The sequence below is a fragment of the Pseudoliparis swirei genome, chromosome 9, assembly GCF_029220125.1.
Source record: "Pseudoliparis swirei isolate HS2019 ecotype Mariana Trench chromosome 9, NWPU_hadal_v1, whole genome shotgun sequence".
NCBI classification, from domain to species: domain Eukaryota; kingdom Metazoa; phylum Chordata; class Actinopteri; order Perciformes; family Liparidae; genus Pseudoliparis; species Pseudoliparis swirei.
Genome location: NC_079396.1, coordinates 17030904 through 17045797, shown reverse-complemented (window position 1 = coordinate 17045797; position 14894 = coordinate 17030904). Strand labels below are relative to the sequence as shown.

Sequence of the window (14894 nt, the reverse complement as noted above, 5' to 3'; positions counted from 1 at the left end):
GCAGTGTTCCTATTTCTAATTGCTGCGCACAGATGCGAATCGTAACAATTTCAGCGGGCCTATTTCGTTTTTTCTGTAATGTATTGCCTCTCCAGTCATCAGTGGATGTTCTTTTATTTGGATTATAGAATTTTTCCCAGACTGACCTTTTTTTTGGACATCATCCTAGTCATATTTTGGATTCTTGAGACAAGATGAATATGAAACGTTGCCTTTTTTGTCTGTTATTACTACCTAAAAATAAATGCAGTCGGGGTAGTTCACCTCAGAAAGAATGTGAACAAGAAGATGTGAACAAGATGTAGCCCACTGAGAGGTGAAAGAAAAGTGTACGGTCATTGCCCTTCTAATCCTCCTCCTTACTTTCTTTCTTAGTAATGTGTTTCTACAGTTATGTAGGTGCAGCCAAGACAACAGATAGAAGTCTCAGGTAATTTACCTCTGAGTCATCCTATGATCTTATCCGAAGATTGGCCCACTCGTTATTTTTTTTGGCACGGTGAATCCTAGAGAAATGCATACATATTGTACATGCAGACAGACAGACAGATGGAGAGAGATTGACAAAAACATTGTTAAACACTAGCTGTGTCTTCAACAACCTGTTTTTCTGCAATTTGCGTATAAGGAAACATCCAAAAAGATTCAAATATGGTCAAGTTTCTATGCCTGGCTGAGGTGAACGGTTTGTCTATTGATAAAAGCAAAATGCAATGTATTTGTAATGGAAATGTTGCAATGGAAACAGATGTAGCGAGTTAATGATGACGTACATGTGATTTCAACATCCATCGAAGCTTGAAATGAAAAAATAGCAGCAGATCAAAACAGTCCCCACATCGCTGCACACAGATCTGATGTAACCTTCCTAACATTAATACATCAAACAAACAGAATTGTCATCCAGTTTTCTACATTGTTTTTCACAGTGTGTTCATGCTCTTCGAACTATGTCATCTTGTTGCACCGTCTTCTTCTGCAATGGTAAAATGTTTGTCCAGAGTTGGTGCCGCCTACGGTTAATCTTGATTACCAATTCCTAATAACAGCATAACGGTAATAAATAGAAATAGCTTTTTGCTTCGCAGATATTCTCAATAATTTGTTCAAATTTGCGATACATTTGATTGGTAAGCTGGCTACTGACCAACATCTAAAGTATAGTGTGAAAGGAATCCTCTCTTTTATGAACATGTTAACATGAATTATAATGGCACTCGTCACAACACCTGGGGGGACCGGGCCTTCTCCATTTCTGCCACCTCCCCCTGGAACTCTCTCTTCCCCATCACCTCACACATTCTCCATCACTCACCCCTTTCAAAATATCACTTAAAATTCACTTATTCTAGTTCATTATGATTGTTGTTGCTTGTATTGCATATCTTGACAATGTAAAGTGCCTTGAGTACCTTTTAAAGCCCTATTCAAATACAATGTATTAATATTACTAACACATTTTAAACCTGCTACTTTTCAATTTAGAGTTCATTGAGAGTAGCCTGACATCCAAAATCGGGAGTGTGAGTCTCGATCCTCAGCACATTTTTTATTTTAAAGGAGGTTATCTACATTTGACGTGCTGCTGAGTGATTAGTGATCAGATCCGCCCGTACAAGTACCTTTTGAAATTGTACTTAGGTACAGTACTAGAGTAAATGTAAACTACTGGTCTTCATATGGAACCCTTCTTATAAATAGAATCATTTAAAGAGCTGTGTGTTGTCTTGATAAGTTCCTACTCTCCCTGTTACAGTTGTGTTACGCCTCCTCGCTGGCCTCGACCAGAGGCGTTGTTGTTCCGGTTGCGTGTCCCTCCGTCTGTCCGAACATGCATCTAGTTCTCGTAAACGTAATATTCTCAGGAACTCCTCGAAGGTATTTCTTCAACTTTAACTCAAGCGTCCACCCAGGGATGAACCGATTATATATTGGTTGTCAAAGGTCACTGTGACCTCACACTTTTTTGTCCGTAACTCAAAAATTAGTGTCCTAATTATGAAAAATCAGCGCCAATGTTTAATACAAAAACTATTGACATTTTAAACATATATGGATGTCAACTGCAACCGCATAATGAGGGTCTGATAGAGGGGTGACTTTTGAACAGATTGTAAAGACCTGTGAGGCAAACTTGTGACATAGAGCTATATTAATATAGATCAACTTGGTGGTCTGTGAAGTTATCTGGTTGTGTTTGGTCAGAATATATAACACACTGCACAGTTGAATCATATTCATAACTGTGAAAACATGTATTTCTGACCCATGTACCTTTTTGTGTCACTGCAGGACTACCCCAGGAATCGACACCCGGGATGGAGCCGAGGGTCGGTGGCTTACCATGCTGGTGAGGTTTCAAGTCCATCTTCTCTCCTTCTCTTCTTCTCTCTGACATTTCTCAGAAAGAAGGTTATTTGTTATTCATTTTCATGAGTGTGGAATTCTCCCTGTTGTTTTGTTCGGATGACATCAATAAATCTGATCCACTTCTTTTAAACCACCTATCTGTTGCTTTTAGATGCAAACATCACAGGGCACCGCCTCACCTGGATGTTATGGTGCCTAGCACAAAGAGAGATCAAGGAGGATTGCAGGCAGATAAAAAGCTCCGAAAGCTGATAAAACAGACGGTGACAGCATCAGCAGAAGAAGAAGGATCTTATCTCGGTCTCTTACTGTGGAAGTTTCGTCATGTAGATATATCTCCAAGCAACAAACCCCCCTCCAAAAAAATGGTGACAAAAAGTGTAGTTATCTTTATCTTTCAATGCTTCCACACATACGTAAAGTCTTGGTTGTTTGTGATGACAGGCCTGTGAACAATATCTGTCGAGGCATCTGCACAAAACACCCACAGCTCCCATTCCAAGCATCAGCGCCCGTCTTTATCAGTGCCAAGACATTAACTATCAAATGCTGCTGCCATGATATGAGAATAGCGGCAAGCTGGGTAGGGCGTTGTCATGACACCGTACAGGCTTCAGTCGGTAGCCGGCTCTTTATCTGACAATGCACTGTCAGTCGAGATTGTGTTCGTCCTTGTCAGACCAGTTAACTGGCTTTCTATCTGCATTGTTTTGGTCTGAAGCAGACCCCTTGTTACTTTTTCTCACTGGGGATTTATTAAGCTCTTACACACCAAAAATCTCACTCTCTGTTGTATGTTCTTCCATCAGGCAATAAGTATGATTTTTATACTTCCTTCTTGCTGACCTTCAAATCAGTTATCAAAGCACATTTCTTCTTCACTCTGCACATTCCATTCATAGTTCGAGTTGCTGTTCATAGTCTAAATACTATAACACTAAATCCACATATCCCTTAGCAGATTCCATTCATACCTAGGATACATTAATAGTAATAACAGTTGATGCTGCGGGTCCTGCCTGGTCTGTGGATGAGACCTCATTGCTGAGTGACGGACGAGGCCGGTCACTCACAGAGGCTCACCGTGCCAGTCCCAGAGGGCGAGCGCTGCGGTCGGCCTGGTTTGGCTGCTGTGCGTTGGACACCACAGAAATGTGCACGCCCCAGCACAGCTCCCATTAATCTTATTTGTTAGAGACTAAAATGATGTATGTGGTTTTCCACGCTGTGTGTATGAGGTTTGCCTTGCCCATGCTTGGGTTAAGGTGCAGGCTCTGGTCCTGCTACTTAAAATCAACAGCCGGGGCCTCTTCTTCATGTCTCCCTGGCTTCTCAAGATTTTCACCAAACAGCTCTGGAACCTCAAGAATTGCATACAGACGCTCTTTGGCAGTGACAGAAACTTAATGTATTCACAGTATTGTATGCACTAGGTTGTATGACCGCAGCAGAAATTGCTTAAAGAAGGAATGACTTTGTTACCTTGGTTTTTACTGCTCAGTGCGGACCAAGCATGGTGTGAAGAGGTGCTTCTGTAAGCATGGTTCCTATGTTTATTAACTTTTGTGGCTCGTCTTAGTATTTGACCTCTGTATCTAAAGGGGCACATTTCTGCCAGTAAATTCTTGGCAGGCCATAACTTTGTATAGTCTTATTGTTATTTTTAAAGACCTCACACTGGTCCTCAGTGCACTTTGAGTGTTTGAAATGTTTTTACTGCAAGCTTTGAAGAAAACAATGGCTGTAGATAGTCTTATATAATGCAGGCTGGAGGCAAATACATAAATGACAAAATGATTCACTGAAACATTCCTCCCTTTCTAATGTATGCTTTGCATATACAGCTTGACTACTGACTTCTATTTCTGTAATCTTGATATATGGTCCGTTTGTAATGGGCACGCGACCAGTGTTGACCTGGATCACATGTGATGTGTGTTATCGACTTTAAAGGTTGTGATTTTACTCCAGATATTTTCCAGTTATAGACACAAATGGCTGCCAACCATATCGCTGCTCCTTTGTATAGCTTGTATAGTTTGAGAGTTCTTTGGCCGGCGCTGGTGTTACCACGAGTGTTTGTGTTGGGAGCCGGCCCAGTGTAGACCTCCATCCCGTGTGTTGGCTCGGCTTGTCTCCACAAGTTAATGGTCCGTGGGGCGCTGGAGGCCCCTGTGGGCCCTATCGGGAGCAACCAGCCATCCAACCAGCGAGTGCTCCTCAGCAAGCCTCATTAACCTTGTCACAGCCTCCAAATCCCATCAGTGAGTCACACGTGCTATGACTCAACACCCGCAGCTGAAGGTTGTGCCTTCCCACCACCGCCACCCTCCATCCCTCACCACCAAGCCAACCTAACATAATAGGGTTCAGTCTAACTTCCTTGACGGGGTCTAATCTGATTCCAGCTCAAATTCTGCAAAAACAATTATTCAATTCCAACATGTTGAATAGGGGGATTATATTACCTCCTTACCTAATGGGACAAAAATGGATTTGGATGACAAAGACTCTATGACACTTACAGGCACTAACAGTATCTGGTAAAAACACACATCTCAAAAGAGCAGGTACTTAAACCTTAACAGTGTGTCAATTACGAGCATAATTACATTACAGTACGTTACAAAGTTATTCCATCAACTATCATATAAAACAAAGAAGAGCAGCAACTATTGACAATTAAGAAGCTATAGAACTAGAGACTTTTTTGGCATTGTTTGAAAAAAGACAAGCAGTCGACTAATATTTTCATCTTTAAAGGCAATCCTTCACTCTCCCTGCCAATATGTTTGAACATGTGGTATATCTATATCCCCATGTTTGGTGCTAAACCTGGTCGAACTATGCGGCTACAACTGTCAATTATGTTCTCAATTACTAATTGTGTCTATAAAATGCCAGAGTAATGACAGTTATAAAGGGGAAAGAAATAGTAAAACATGTCCCTTGCAATTTTCCAAAAGCCCACCAGTTGATGTCAAATAACTTGTATTTTCCGTCAGACTGTTTCAAACCTATAAATCCTCAAGCTCCAGTCTGTGGCACCGCCTTAAAGCCCGGAGCGGGAACTGAAGACGGTAACCTCACCAGCCTCACCGCCCAGCTAATTCTGGGTGAAAGTCTAACCAGAGATTTTAATTCATAGTTCATAAATACTCGTGCTATGTATGATTGGGTCTCATTCGAAAATGGCCCCAGGAAGTCGAATGTACATTTTATATGATCAGCTCAACACTTTTTTTATAAACTCACAGGACAGCTGCAAATAAAATGTACTGTCAATCCTTATACACAACTCACATGAAGAATATACATATTTAGTTTTATATTGTCACGTTTTAGGAGTCTGTGAAGTCGTTGTTTCCTGGGCAGGGAAGCTCAGTCTTTTCTAGACAAACTCTCGTGTTACGAGAAAGCCTTTTTTCTTTTCCCCAGCTGGTCTCAGTCCTCAGTCAGAGCCTCCTGCCCTTTCCAAACTCTGAAACTCCAGTGTTTACCTCCTGGTCGCTGCTTGGATCCCCGTCACATCCAGCACCTGGTGATGGTCACAGTAGCTAACATTGCTAGCTTTGCAAACTATTTCTTCAGTTTATAATCTTGACGTTTGCATTAACACCGCCCCAGTATTCTGCTCTTTGCACTCTCACCAGCCTCAGAGCCAAACTGTGGTCAACACCTTAATGCTAATTTTTAAACTCTCTGGTCTCCAACACAAATCTTCACATTTTCCGCGACAACTGAGCTCCAAGTTGAGCTCCAAGTTGAGCTCCAAGTTGAGCAAGCTTTACCGATTTCCAACCTTTTAAGTACCAAAGCCCATTTGAGAAAAGCAACAGACCATATAAGTGGATGCCAGTAACAACGCTAGTCTTACAAATGTGCCAGCCACAACTCATTTGACTATATCTTACAGGTTATTGTATGACGTTTATATCAATGATTTATTCCAAATAATTCATTCAACCTTAAAAGTTCAGTTTACCCATCTTGAGAATAGGAGTGTTTAATGGACAACACTACGGAGTCGACCCATACAAGTGACCAAGTCTTTACTGCTTAAGTCTTTGTCTTGTGAGTCTACCAACGTGGAAGGGCAATATTAGATTGCTGGAGTGAGATATGCCCTTTATTGGTTCCCAGAGCTGTTAGTGATGTGTACAAGTTGCTGTTGATTGTCTAACCAACAGTCTAAACTCAAAATAATCAACATTTACTGTATGAAGACTGTAAAGTGAAATATGAAAAGATTAATACAGCAAATCATCACTTTTTTGAAGTTGGAAATGGAGAATGTTGCATTTTTCTATTCATTGTCGGTAACTCTTCATTATTTCATTTCATTTATTCATTTGAACAGAGACCGTACACATTAATCAACCCAGGGGTAAATGTGTCAATGTTAGCTACGGCTAAATTCCAACTGTAGTCCCTGTGGCCAGATATTACAGCCTTCACTAATAGTGTGTTCAAGGATTAATAACTGTCCTATACCATTGATTTAGTCCTAAAGTGTTTTAAATTGTTCACATTGTTCCATAAATATATTCTTTAAAAAACTGCAAACTAGTTGTGTGATAGTTTTGAAGATCAATCTTGAACATCCCTCCAGCCACATCTCTCGATGCTCTGCCAGTGAACCGTCTCCGTCCTTTGACCCAAACCTGGACGTCCACTCGCCGGCTCACCTCCAGGGCCAACCCATGTCGCTCTCCAACCCTCCTCTGCTATATTTAGCGGCGCTGCGCCTGTGCCGGCGTGGCTCCACTGTTTGCCGAGTGTGTGGTGTTGTGACAAGGGCCCGCATGGAGCCGTAATGGTACAGTGTCTCCGTCTCCCTCCTGGTGCTCAGATCGAGATTGTTTAAACAGTATCCTGAGCCTTGGACGGGTCCCATGACAACTCCATAAATATTTACCAGCAGCAGCCACGTCGCTCCGCTTGAGGAAAGCTTGTCTGCAGGCTACCTCGACAATGTTTTTCTTTTTCCCTTTTTTCCCTTTGTTGTCTAGCGCAACTGGTGTATGTGTTGTTTTGATTATTTCCTTTGGATGTCGTTGATGAATTTTTGGTTGTAAGAGAAGTGTTTTTACGATTGCTGCTTTCACCTTCTTCTTTTTTTCGCATTCTCATCCGACAGGAATGTCAGTATGTCCTGTATATTAGCAACACATTGTATTTAGGACACACATGTTGCACGCTGTGGTAATAAACACATTAAAAGACACAGTGACGTCCACAAAGTGCAGTCCAGTTCAGTAATGAGATGCACAACAGAGAGACAAAGATGTCCTCATGTGTCCTTAAAGGTATCAACATTCTGACATTTTTTCCTCTATAGTCTCAAGTATTTTTTTCTTTATCCCGTGTAGATTTTAGCATAACTTGAAATAATTAATAATTTTTTGTTTCACAATCCACCCATCTGCCACTTGTCTGGTCCAGGTCATACTAATTAAATCACTTGAATAAATATAAACTATTGTTACAGGCAGCTGGGTTTCTTTAAATAATGTATATAATCATAAACATTTGTTGGCCATATTGTCCGTTCTAGTTTTCCATGATACTTTGTCATACATACTACTAGTGTAAAAAGTATTAAATCAAAGGTCTTATTAGTCGTCCTTCTAGCTCTGTGATATTTTCAGAATACCTGCTCACAGGTTAACAAATACAAATTTAAATCTTTTACTGAAGTAAAAATACATAAATACTGTATCATCAGGCATATGTACTTAAAGCATTAAACGTGACACCTTCATAATGTTTGTTTTATCAAACCAACCGTTGAAACATTACCAAATTAATAAATAGTTATTAAAATAATTAAAAGGAAAAGTACTAAACCCTCATTTGTGAAGCTGGAGCCATGTTTCCACGAGTTATTTTAGATTTTTAAATGTTTTGTGTGCAACAATCCTAATTTGTGCCGTCACAGAAAGTACATTATTTCTCCAACTGAGTAAGTGTACTTATTAGTAGGTATGTTAAGTAATAAATGATCTAATGTTCGCAGAATTCAAAGTTTCCTTCTCTGACAATGACAGATGATGGCAAGATCTTTCATGGCAGCGGCGTCGGAGACGCATTTGGTCCCCGCTGCTTCAAAGGGGACATCATGGGCTGCGGCATCATGTTCCCACGAGACTACATCCTGGAAGGAGAAGGTGAGGGCGAAGGCGAAGGCGAAGGCTTCTGCATTTCACTGTCACTCATTCAAGAGGCTGCTGTCCGTGGGAGGTTTCTCTCTAAAACCAGCTCATCCTGGTTTAGCGTAAGGCAACATTCAGTCCTAACAGAGTTCATCGTGTTGCACATTTGGAAAGAAACTGGATGCAAACGAGGATCCCCCGCACCCAAAACCCAACAGACACTGAAGCGTTGCTGCTTCAGGTGGGTTCGGTGGGTCCGATCAAATAACCAAACCTGTGATACAGTTCACAAGTACCGTAATGTATGTTCAAGACAACAGCTAATATGATCTAAACCCTCGAACATGGTGACCATTCTCAACTTGTTCTGCAGATGTTCTGCACATAAAAGCCTTTATTCACGCGGTTCTCTGTTTCGTCCTCAGGTGACATGGACGACTGGGATTCCCTCGAGGTCCGGCCCGGACATCCTGGCGTCCAGAACGTCCTGTACCTCAACGACGACGAAGAGGAAGATGGTGAAGAGATAGAGCAGGGACAGGAGGGCAGGAACGTCACGGTGAGGAAAACACAACACAGCTGGGTTACCACTTCCACACACACACACACACACACACACACACACACACACACATACACGTGAGCATGTTAGAGATTCATTAGCATTTTATGATGTGAACAGGTAATAATATCAAACTGGCATGAATTGTTCCTCGAAGCCACTAGAGGGCAGCATAACAATAACAAGCTTTCATTGCTGAGACGTCGTCACCTTTTAGATGTATTCTAGTGAACACAAACGTATTCACTCATCCAGCAGAGACAGAACAACATTAGCTTTCTTTCGCAGTCGTGTTTATGTTTACCTGATGAGTGTGACAGTATTTACTCTCACGTTAGCTCTGCTAACTGAGCTCTTCGGCTGCTCCATTCTGTTCACAGGCTATTCTCTAACTGTGTGCGTCAGAAGTTCGGTGCTGAGGTAGGTAGTGAACAGATGGATTTAAGGCCGAGAACAGTGAGAGCAAAACGAAACAGCTCCGTGAAGCTTAGCTCACATGTCAGCTGGACGCTCTCGATATCATGAGATCAAACAAACCATGTGGCCGGTCAGATTACCCACAAGCCAATGAGAGCTGCAGATTAAGGAGGTGATTCTCTGTAGGTTCATCATTACGAGCAACCATTACGTTGTCATTTGTTGCATTATAGTTATAAAACATATTGAATGTAGATGCTTGAAATGAAGACTGGTGCAAGCCGACTTCCTTCCAAATCATGACTTTCTATCCATTATGAATATCCACACTAAACACACCTAAAACTCAAATGTTCCAAAACTCCCACTGGAGAAAACCCAAAACTACTTGAATTTGTTGCAAAAATATATCAATAATCCATTCCTACTCTAACGTTGTGATGTCTTATAAAAACTCAAAACCACTAACTCAGTAAAATCAAATTGTGAGTTGACAGTAAACTTGCTAACAGATTATCTAACTAGCAGGTGATAGTTTATCTCACTAATGTGGCTCATTGATGTGTTTCTATGGTGACTGGACTACAAAGGGATCTGTGGTGCAGAGGAATAAGACATATCAGACTTTAGATACACAGATTACTTGTGAGTGGACACATTAACTGTTGGTTTTTGTCTGTTCATGGGATTTTATGGCAAGAAAACATTCATATTTCCCAGCCTATATCACTCTACATTCATGGATTACATAGCAGGGTAGAAATGCAGATTATAGCTCCCAATAATAACATTTGGGTAGGCCTGCTTGCCGATACCAAGTATAGATACTGTATATATATATATGTGTGTACACACACACACACACATTAACACACACTTACACACACCTTACACTCATCTGACTGCTTCATGTTCACCTGTTCGTTGTTTTAATGACATCAGTTGTCATGTTAAACTGAATACCATGTTGTCTTGACATTGAGCCAAAGGACTAACTGGCCCTCACGTTGTGGAGGTCAAGGTCGCTGAGCGGGTGTGAGCTCACATCACGTTGGACTGAAACCCCAAGCGGGGATTATTATCCAGGGATTTTTCAATATTTATTCAGCAGAACACTTCTCCCTCGATGGGTGTTGGGTGTTTGGTTTCGACCTAATGAAGCGTGCATGTTGCATTTCCACTCGCACCCTTCATCTGTAATTGATTATCAGTTGAAGGGGATGTTCTGATTTTACTCATACGCACTCAGGCTATTACCTCCAGCTTGGAGAAAAGGCACTCAAAGCGAGGTCCTGCAGCAAAATATATTTGAGACGCTTGATAACAATTAATATCGATTCAAGTGACTCTTAAGAATATTTTCATCAGCAACGGGGAAACCTTTCGAAAATACTCCGTTGTCAAAAACAGTACTTTCATCTCGTAGAGCTGCTGGCGTGCCGCTGCTTTAGTTTGTGTTATTGTGTGACTTTGAAGAATCAGAAGTTGCCCTTTAAAACCAGTTACACTAACTAACGATGGATGCAGTGGGAGAGGAGCTGCTGCTGTGCTGACGTCTGTGGTCAGTGCCTTGCCCACAGGGGATGGCACTGACCACAGACAACCGCACTTCAAAAGATCCAAACCACTTCTTCCAGTGAGTGGCACAGTAAATGTTTGATCAGTGACTCAGCCGGATTAATTGAACACACACACACATACACACACGCGCACACGCACACTGCACAGTACTTTACTTGTTGTTTTAGTGTTTCGGTATTTGCTCTCAGACTTGGAAAGAGGCCCTTGGTATTAGCATTGAAAAGCGTGTTGATGTTCTTTTGGGAACAGCTGGCTAATGTTTGATCACTGCTGATTTAGTCGAGACATGTACTATAAACATTGACTTTTTTTCCCCTCTAAGAACACAGACATTACACTGTCACCTATTTGTTTAACGATATTTCCTAACTGCACATAATTCCTGTTTACAACTGGCACACCGTGAGCTCTCAAATGAAGTTTGTACTACCATCAGTCATTATGAAAGACATTCATTTTCTGAGTAATTGTTTCAATGCCCCGTCAGTGGATTACCATCATTGAAAGGTATGCGCGTGTGTGTGTGTGTGTGTGTGTGTGTTAACTCGCTGTCGCCGCCTTGTGGTCCTTCAGGTGTTCTTCACGAGGAACGGGAAGCTGATGGGCCGGAGGGAGATGAGGGTCCCTCCCGGGGGCCTCTACCCCACTGTGGGGATGCTGAGCAGCGGAGAGAAGGTCAAGGTGGATCTGCATCCCCTCAGTGGATGAGGGCGACGCCCTGCAAACAGCTGGAACGCTCACATGCGCACCCCGCTGTCGTCATCCCCGCCGCCGCCTCTGCTTTGATTTGTAACACGTGTACGTTTTCACAACTGGATTGTCCTCCTGGTTGTGAAGTAGCAGAGAGGTCGTACACGAGTAGAGAGCTGCACCGCGGAGCGAAAGAAAAAAAGAAGAAACTAAACTGTTAATTCTATGCAATCTGTCCCGCTATCATCCTCACAGCCGACCTCTCTGCGTGCAGCGTGTGTCTGAGACACTGAGCTGTTGAATCCCTCTCAAGAGGTCTGGCACTCTTTGTCTATTTCATTTGTCACGGCCCCAAGCAAAGCAGAGCGAGGCCAACAGTCGGAGCTCGTTGGCGGTTTATGTTTCAGGGAATAGATCCTCTCTCTCTCTCTCTCTCTCTCTCTCTCTCTCTCTCTCTCTCTCTTTCTCAAAGTCCCTCTTGCTGTCCTCTCTCTGGGTGAGGCTGCCCTCCTGTGAGCGATCCCGCTCTTGCCTCGCCACGCTGGCTGGAAGTGAACTGTGGATCTGTTGCAATATTTCAGAAATGCATCCATGCTAATTTTTTGTGATAATTGTGTGAGGATTAGTGCAGGTGTCGCAGGTGTCGCAATCACGACCTCACATGAGATGCTGTTACTGAGCGTGAGCAGTGAATACATATCTGAGTGTTTTTTTATCGTTTTCTGTTGGAGTTTATAACGATAAATATGTCCGATAAATATGTCCGGTACATTTTCTTCCAGGAGATCTAAAAAAAATACACGTTTATCGTTATCTTCGACATTAAAAGTTCAGGGAATGTGTTTGATGCACTTTGGAGCTGTGGAGACATTTCGGGTGCACATCATGAATAAACCCCCCTTCCAGTGTCATGCAGTCCGATGCAGCAGCACAACGATCATGAGAAGTAACCAGATGTATCGGGGAGTAAAATGTCACTTCAAACTCACACAGAGGTGAATGTTCTGTTGTTTTGGATTGCATCCGACTGTAAAGTGGTATTCTGGTTTGACTCACTCTGCATGTTTGACCTCAATACACAGGATTGATTACCATCTTTTCTACCCCCCCCCCCCCCCTCCTTCCTCCCAATGTTGAATCTTTACATTACAACAATGTGATCTTTTTGCAGTGAGTTTAAAAGAAGAGCGTTTTGATGTTGTGCTTTAGGAGTCGGACGATGACTTCCTCTCCGTGTTGCTGTTTGTGATGTAGAAATATCTGCTGGAAGTTGTTTTTGAAGTTGACGATGATGTTTGGTCGCACAGCGTTCGACAGCAGCAGCTGGGCTGCTTCACAAAGCCAGAGAAGTGGTTTTTCCATCTAACTTTGGGCGTGACTCACTATCAAGCAGCGTAGACCTTTTTCATTGTTGATTAATCTGCTAATTATTTTCTTGATTGATTATTCGTTTGGTCTATAAAATATCAACCATATTTAGAAAAGGCCTCAAATCAATAATGTTATGATTAATCGATGAATCAATTAGTTTATACGAACAATTATCTGAAAACTATTTGGATAATTGATTAATTGTTTTTATACAAAAATAGTGAAAATAATGCCAAATATGTTCTGGTTCGTCTTATATATATCGTTATGACAATGATGATTGATTATGATTATTATGTGTAACAATGATCCAAAGGATTGTTATATATCATGTTTGTTTACTTGTTAGCAGCACTGCTAAATACTAAATGAAAACTCGTGTGTGTCCCGAATGCTGTGGCCCGTTTGATTCTGCTGTGAAGCCAAAGCGAACGTCGGGGGGGTTCCCGGTTGGTTTGGAGAGGAGGGAACCGGAAGTGCAAAAAACACAAACTTGTTTCTGGGTCTCGGGACTCACTCCTGCAACACGTAATGGCAAACTCACCCCTCGCTGTATTAGTAAACACCAGTTATCCTGGATCATCCATGTTCTGCTCAGTTAAACCAGGTACAGGCGGAGTTTAACTTTATGATACGGACCTCAGAGCTAAAGCAATCTGTTCAGGTGAATGAGAAATACTGTAGAGTTTATTATATTGTGTCAGTGGGAGCTGGTTTCCACTCAGATTATTCAGAACAATGTGAATGAAGGGAATGACGTCAACTTGATTCAATTATATCCGCTGATCATCAAATTCATCTGCGTCTTCCCACATCTGTATTTGTCTTGTCCAACATAAACTATATTGTACATTCATACGAGGCGCACACCCCAGGTTCCTGAAGTGTTTCATCATTCACACTGCAGATGCTAGAAATGTATCGTACACAGGGTAACCTATTAAATCAAATATCTGCTGGAGATGGTTTGTTTTCAGCTGTTGTCATGCATCTTGTTTTTGAGCCATTGACGTAATAAATCTGTAAATCTGTCGTGTTTTTCTTCTCCTGCAGGTCTGGATAGAGACTGAAGTTACGGTTGTTACAGCCTCAACTGTTGAACTTACTATGCGACATAGTGCAAAGATATCGAGACGTGGATATTTTAGGCCACATATACATTCAGGATATTAAAGTCACTCGTATAAAAGTTTGCTCAAATTCTCAGTAGAAAAAAATAAATCATTGTTCAACCAAATTAGAGCTGAATATCTGGTTTGACATTTTTTAAATTAGCATCTGACTACTCACCAAGGGGTTTGCTGTAGCTCGTGGGGGGGGGGGGGGTCGATCCTCCCTCTCCCCATAGTTGAACGTCAAAGTGTCCTTGAGCAAGGCACTGAACCCCCAGTTGCTCCCCGGGCGCTTCCCTGCAGCCCACTGCTCCTTAATAACTAAGGATGGGTCAAATGCAGAGAATAATTTCAGCCCAGGGATCAATAAAAATGTACATTTCTTTTCCTGCTTTCTTTCTTTCCAGGACTTCTGTAATAATGCCTCGCCTTGTTGACTATAAAGGCCTTGTTCCGTACATGTAAGATCATCAATAAAGGTTTCAGTAATGTAACAAAGTACTGGATTGTTTTCTTTGACATTTTCTTTTAAAGAGCAAGTAGTTGTCTTTGGTACCAGTTTCTCATAAATATATACTTTCCCAGTATAAAAGTTGTATAGTTGTGCTTTATTAATGGTTAATATAAATATATATT

The 14894-nt window shown here is 41.7% G+C and overlaps 1 protein-coding gene across 3 annotated transcripts in view; it reads left to right on the top strand.

The window, feature by feature from the left end:
• Positions 1-14178, top strand: part of spryd3 (SPRY domain containing 3) — a 43366-nt gene extending 29188 nt beyond the window's left edge. For all 3 annotated transcript variants that reach the window (XM_056422717.1, XM_056422719.1, XM_056422718.1), the window contains 4 exons: positions 2293-2350; positions 8421-8540; positions 8951-9084; positions 11659-14178. In XM_056422717.1, the coding sequence (XP_056278692.1) occupies positions 2293-2350; positions 8421-8540; positions 8951-9084; positions 11659-11793 (447 nt within the window). In that variant the 3' untranslated portion in view covers positions 11794-14178. The remainder of the gene's footprint in view (positions 1-2292; positions 2351-8420; positions 8541-8950; positions 9085-11658) is intronic.
• Positions 14179-14894: the final 716 nt, after the last annotated feature.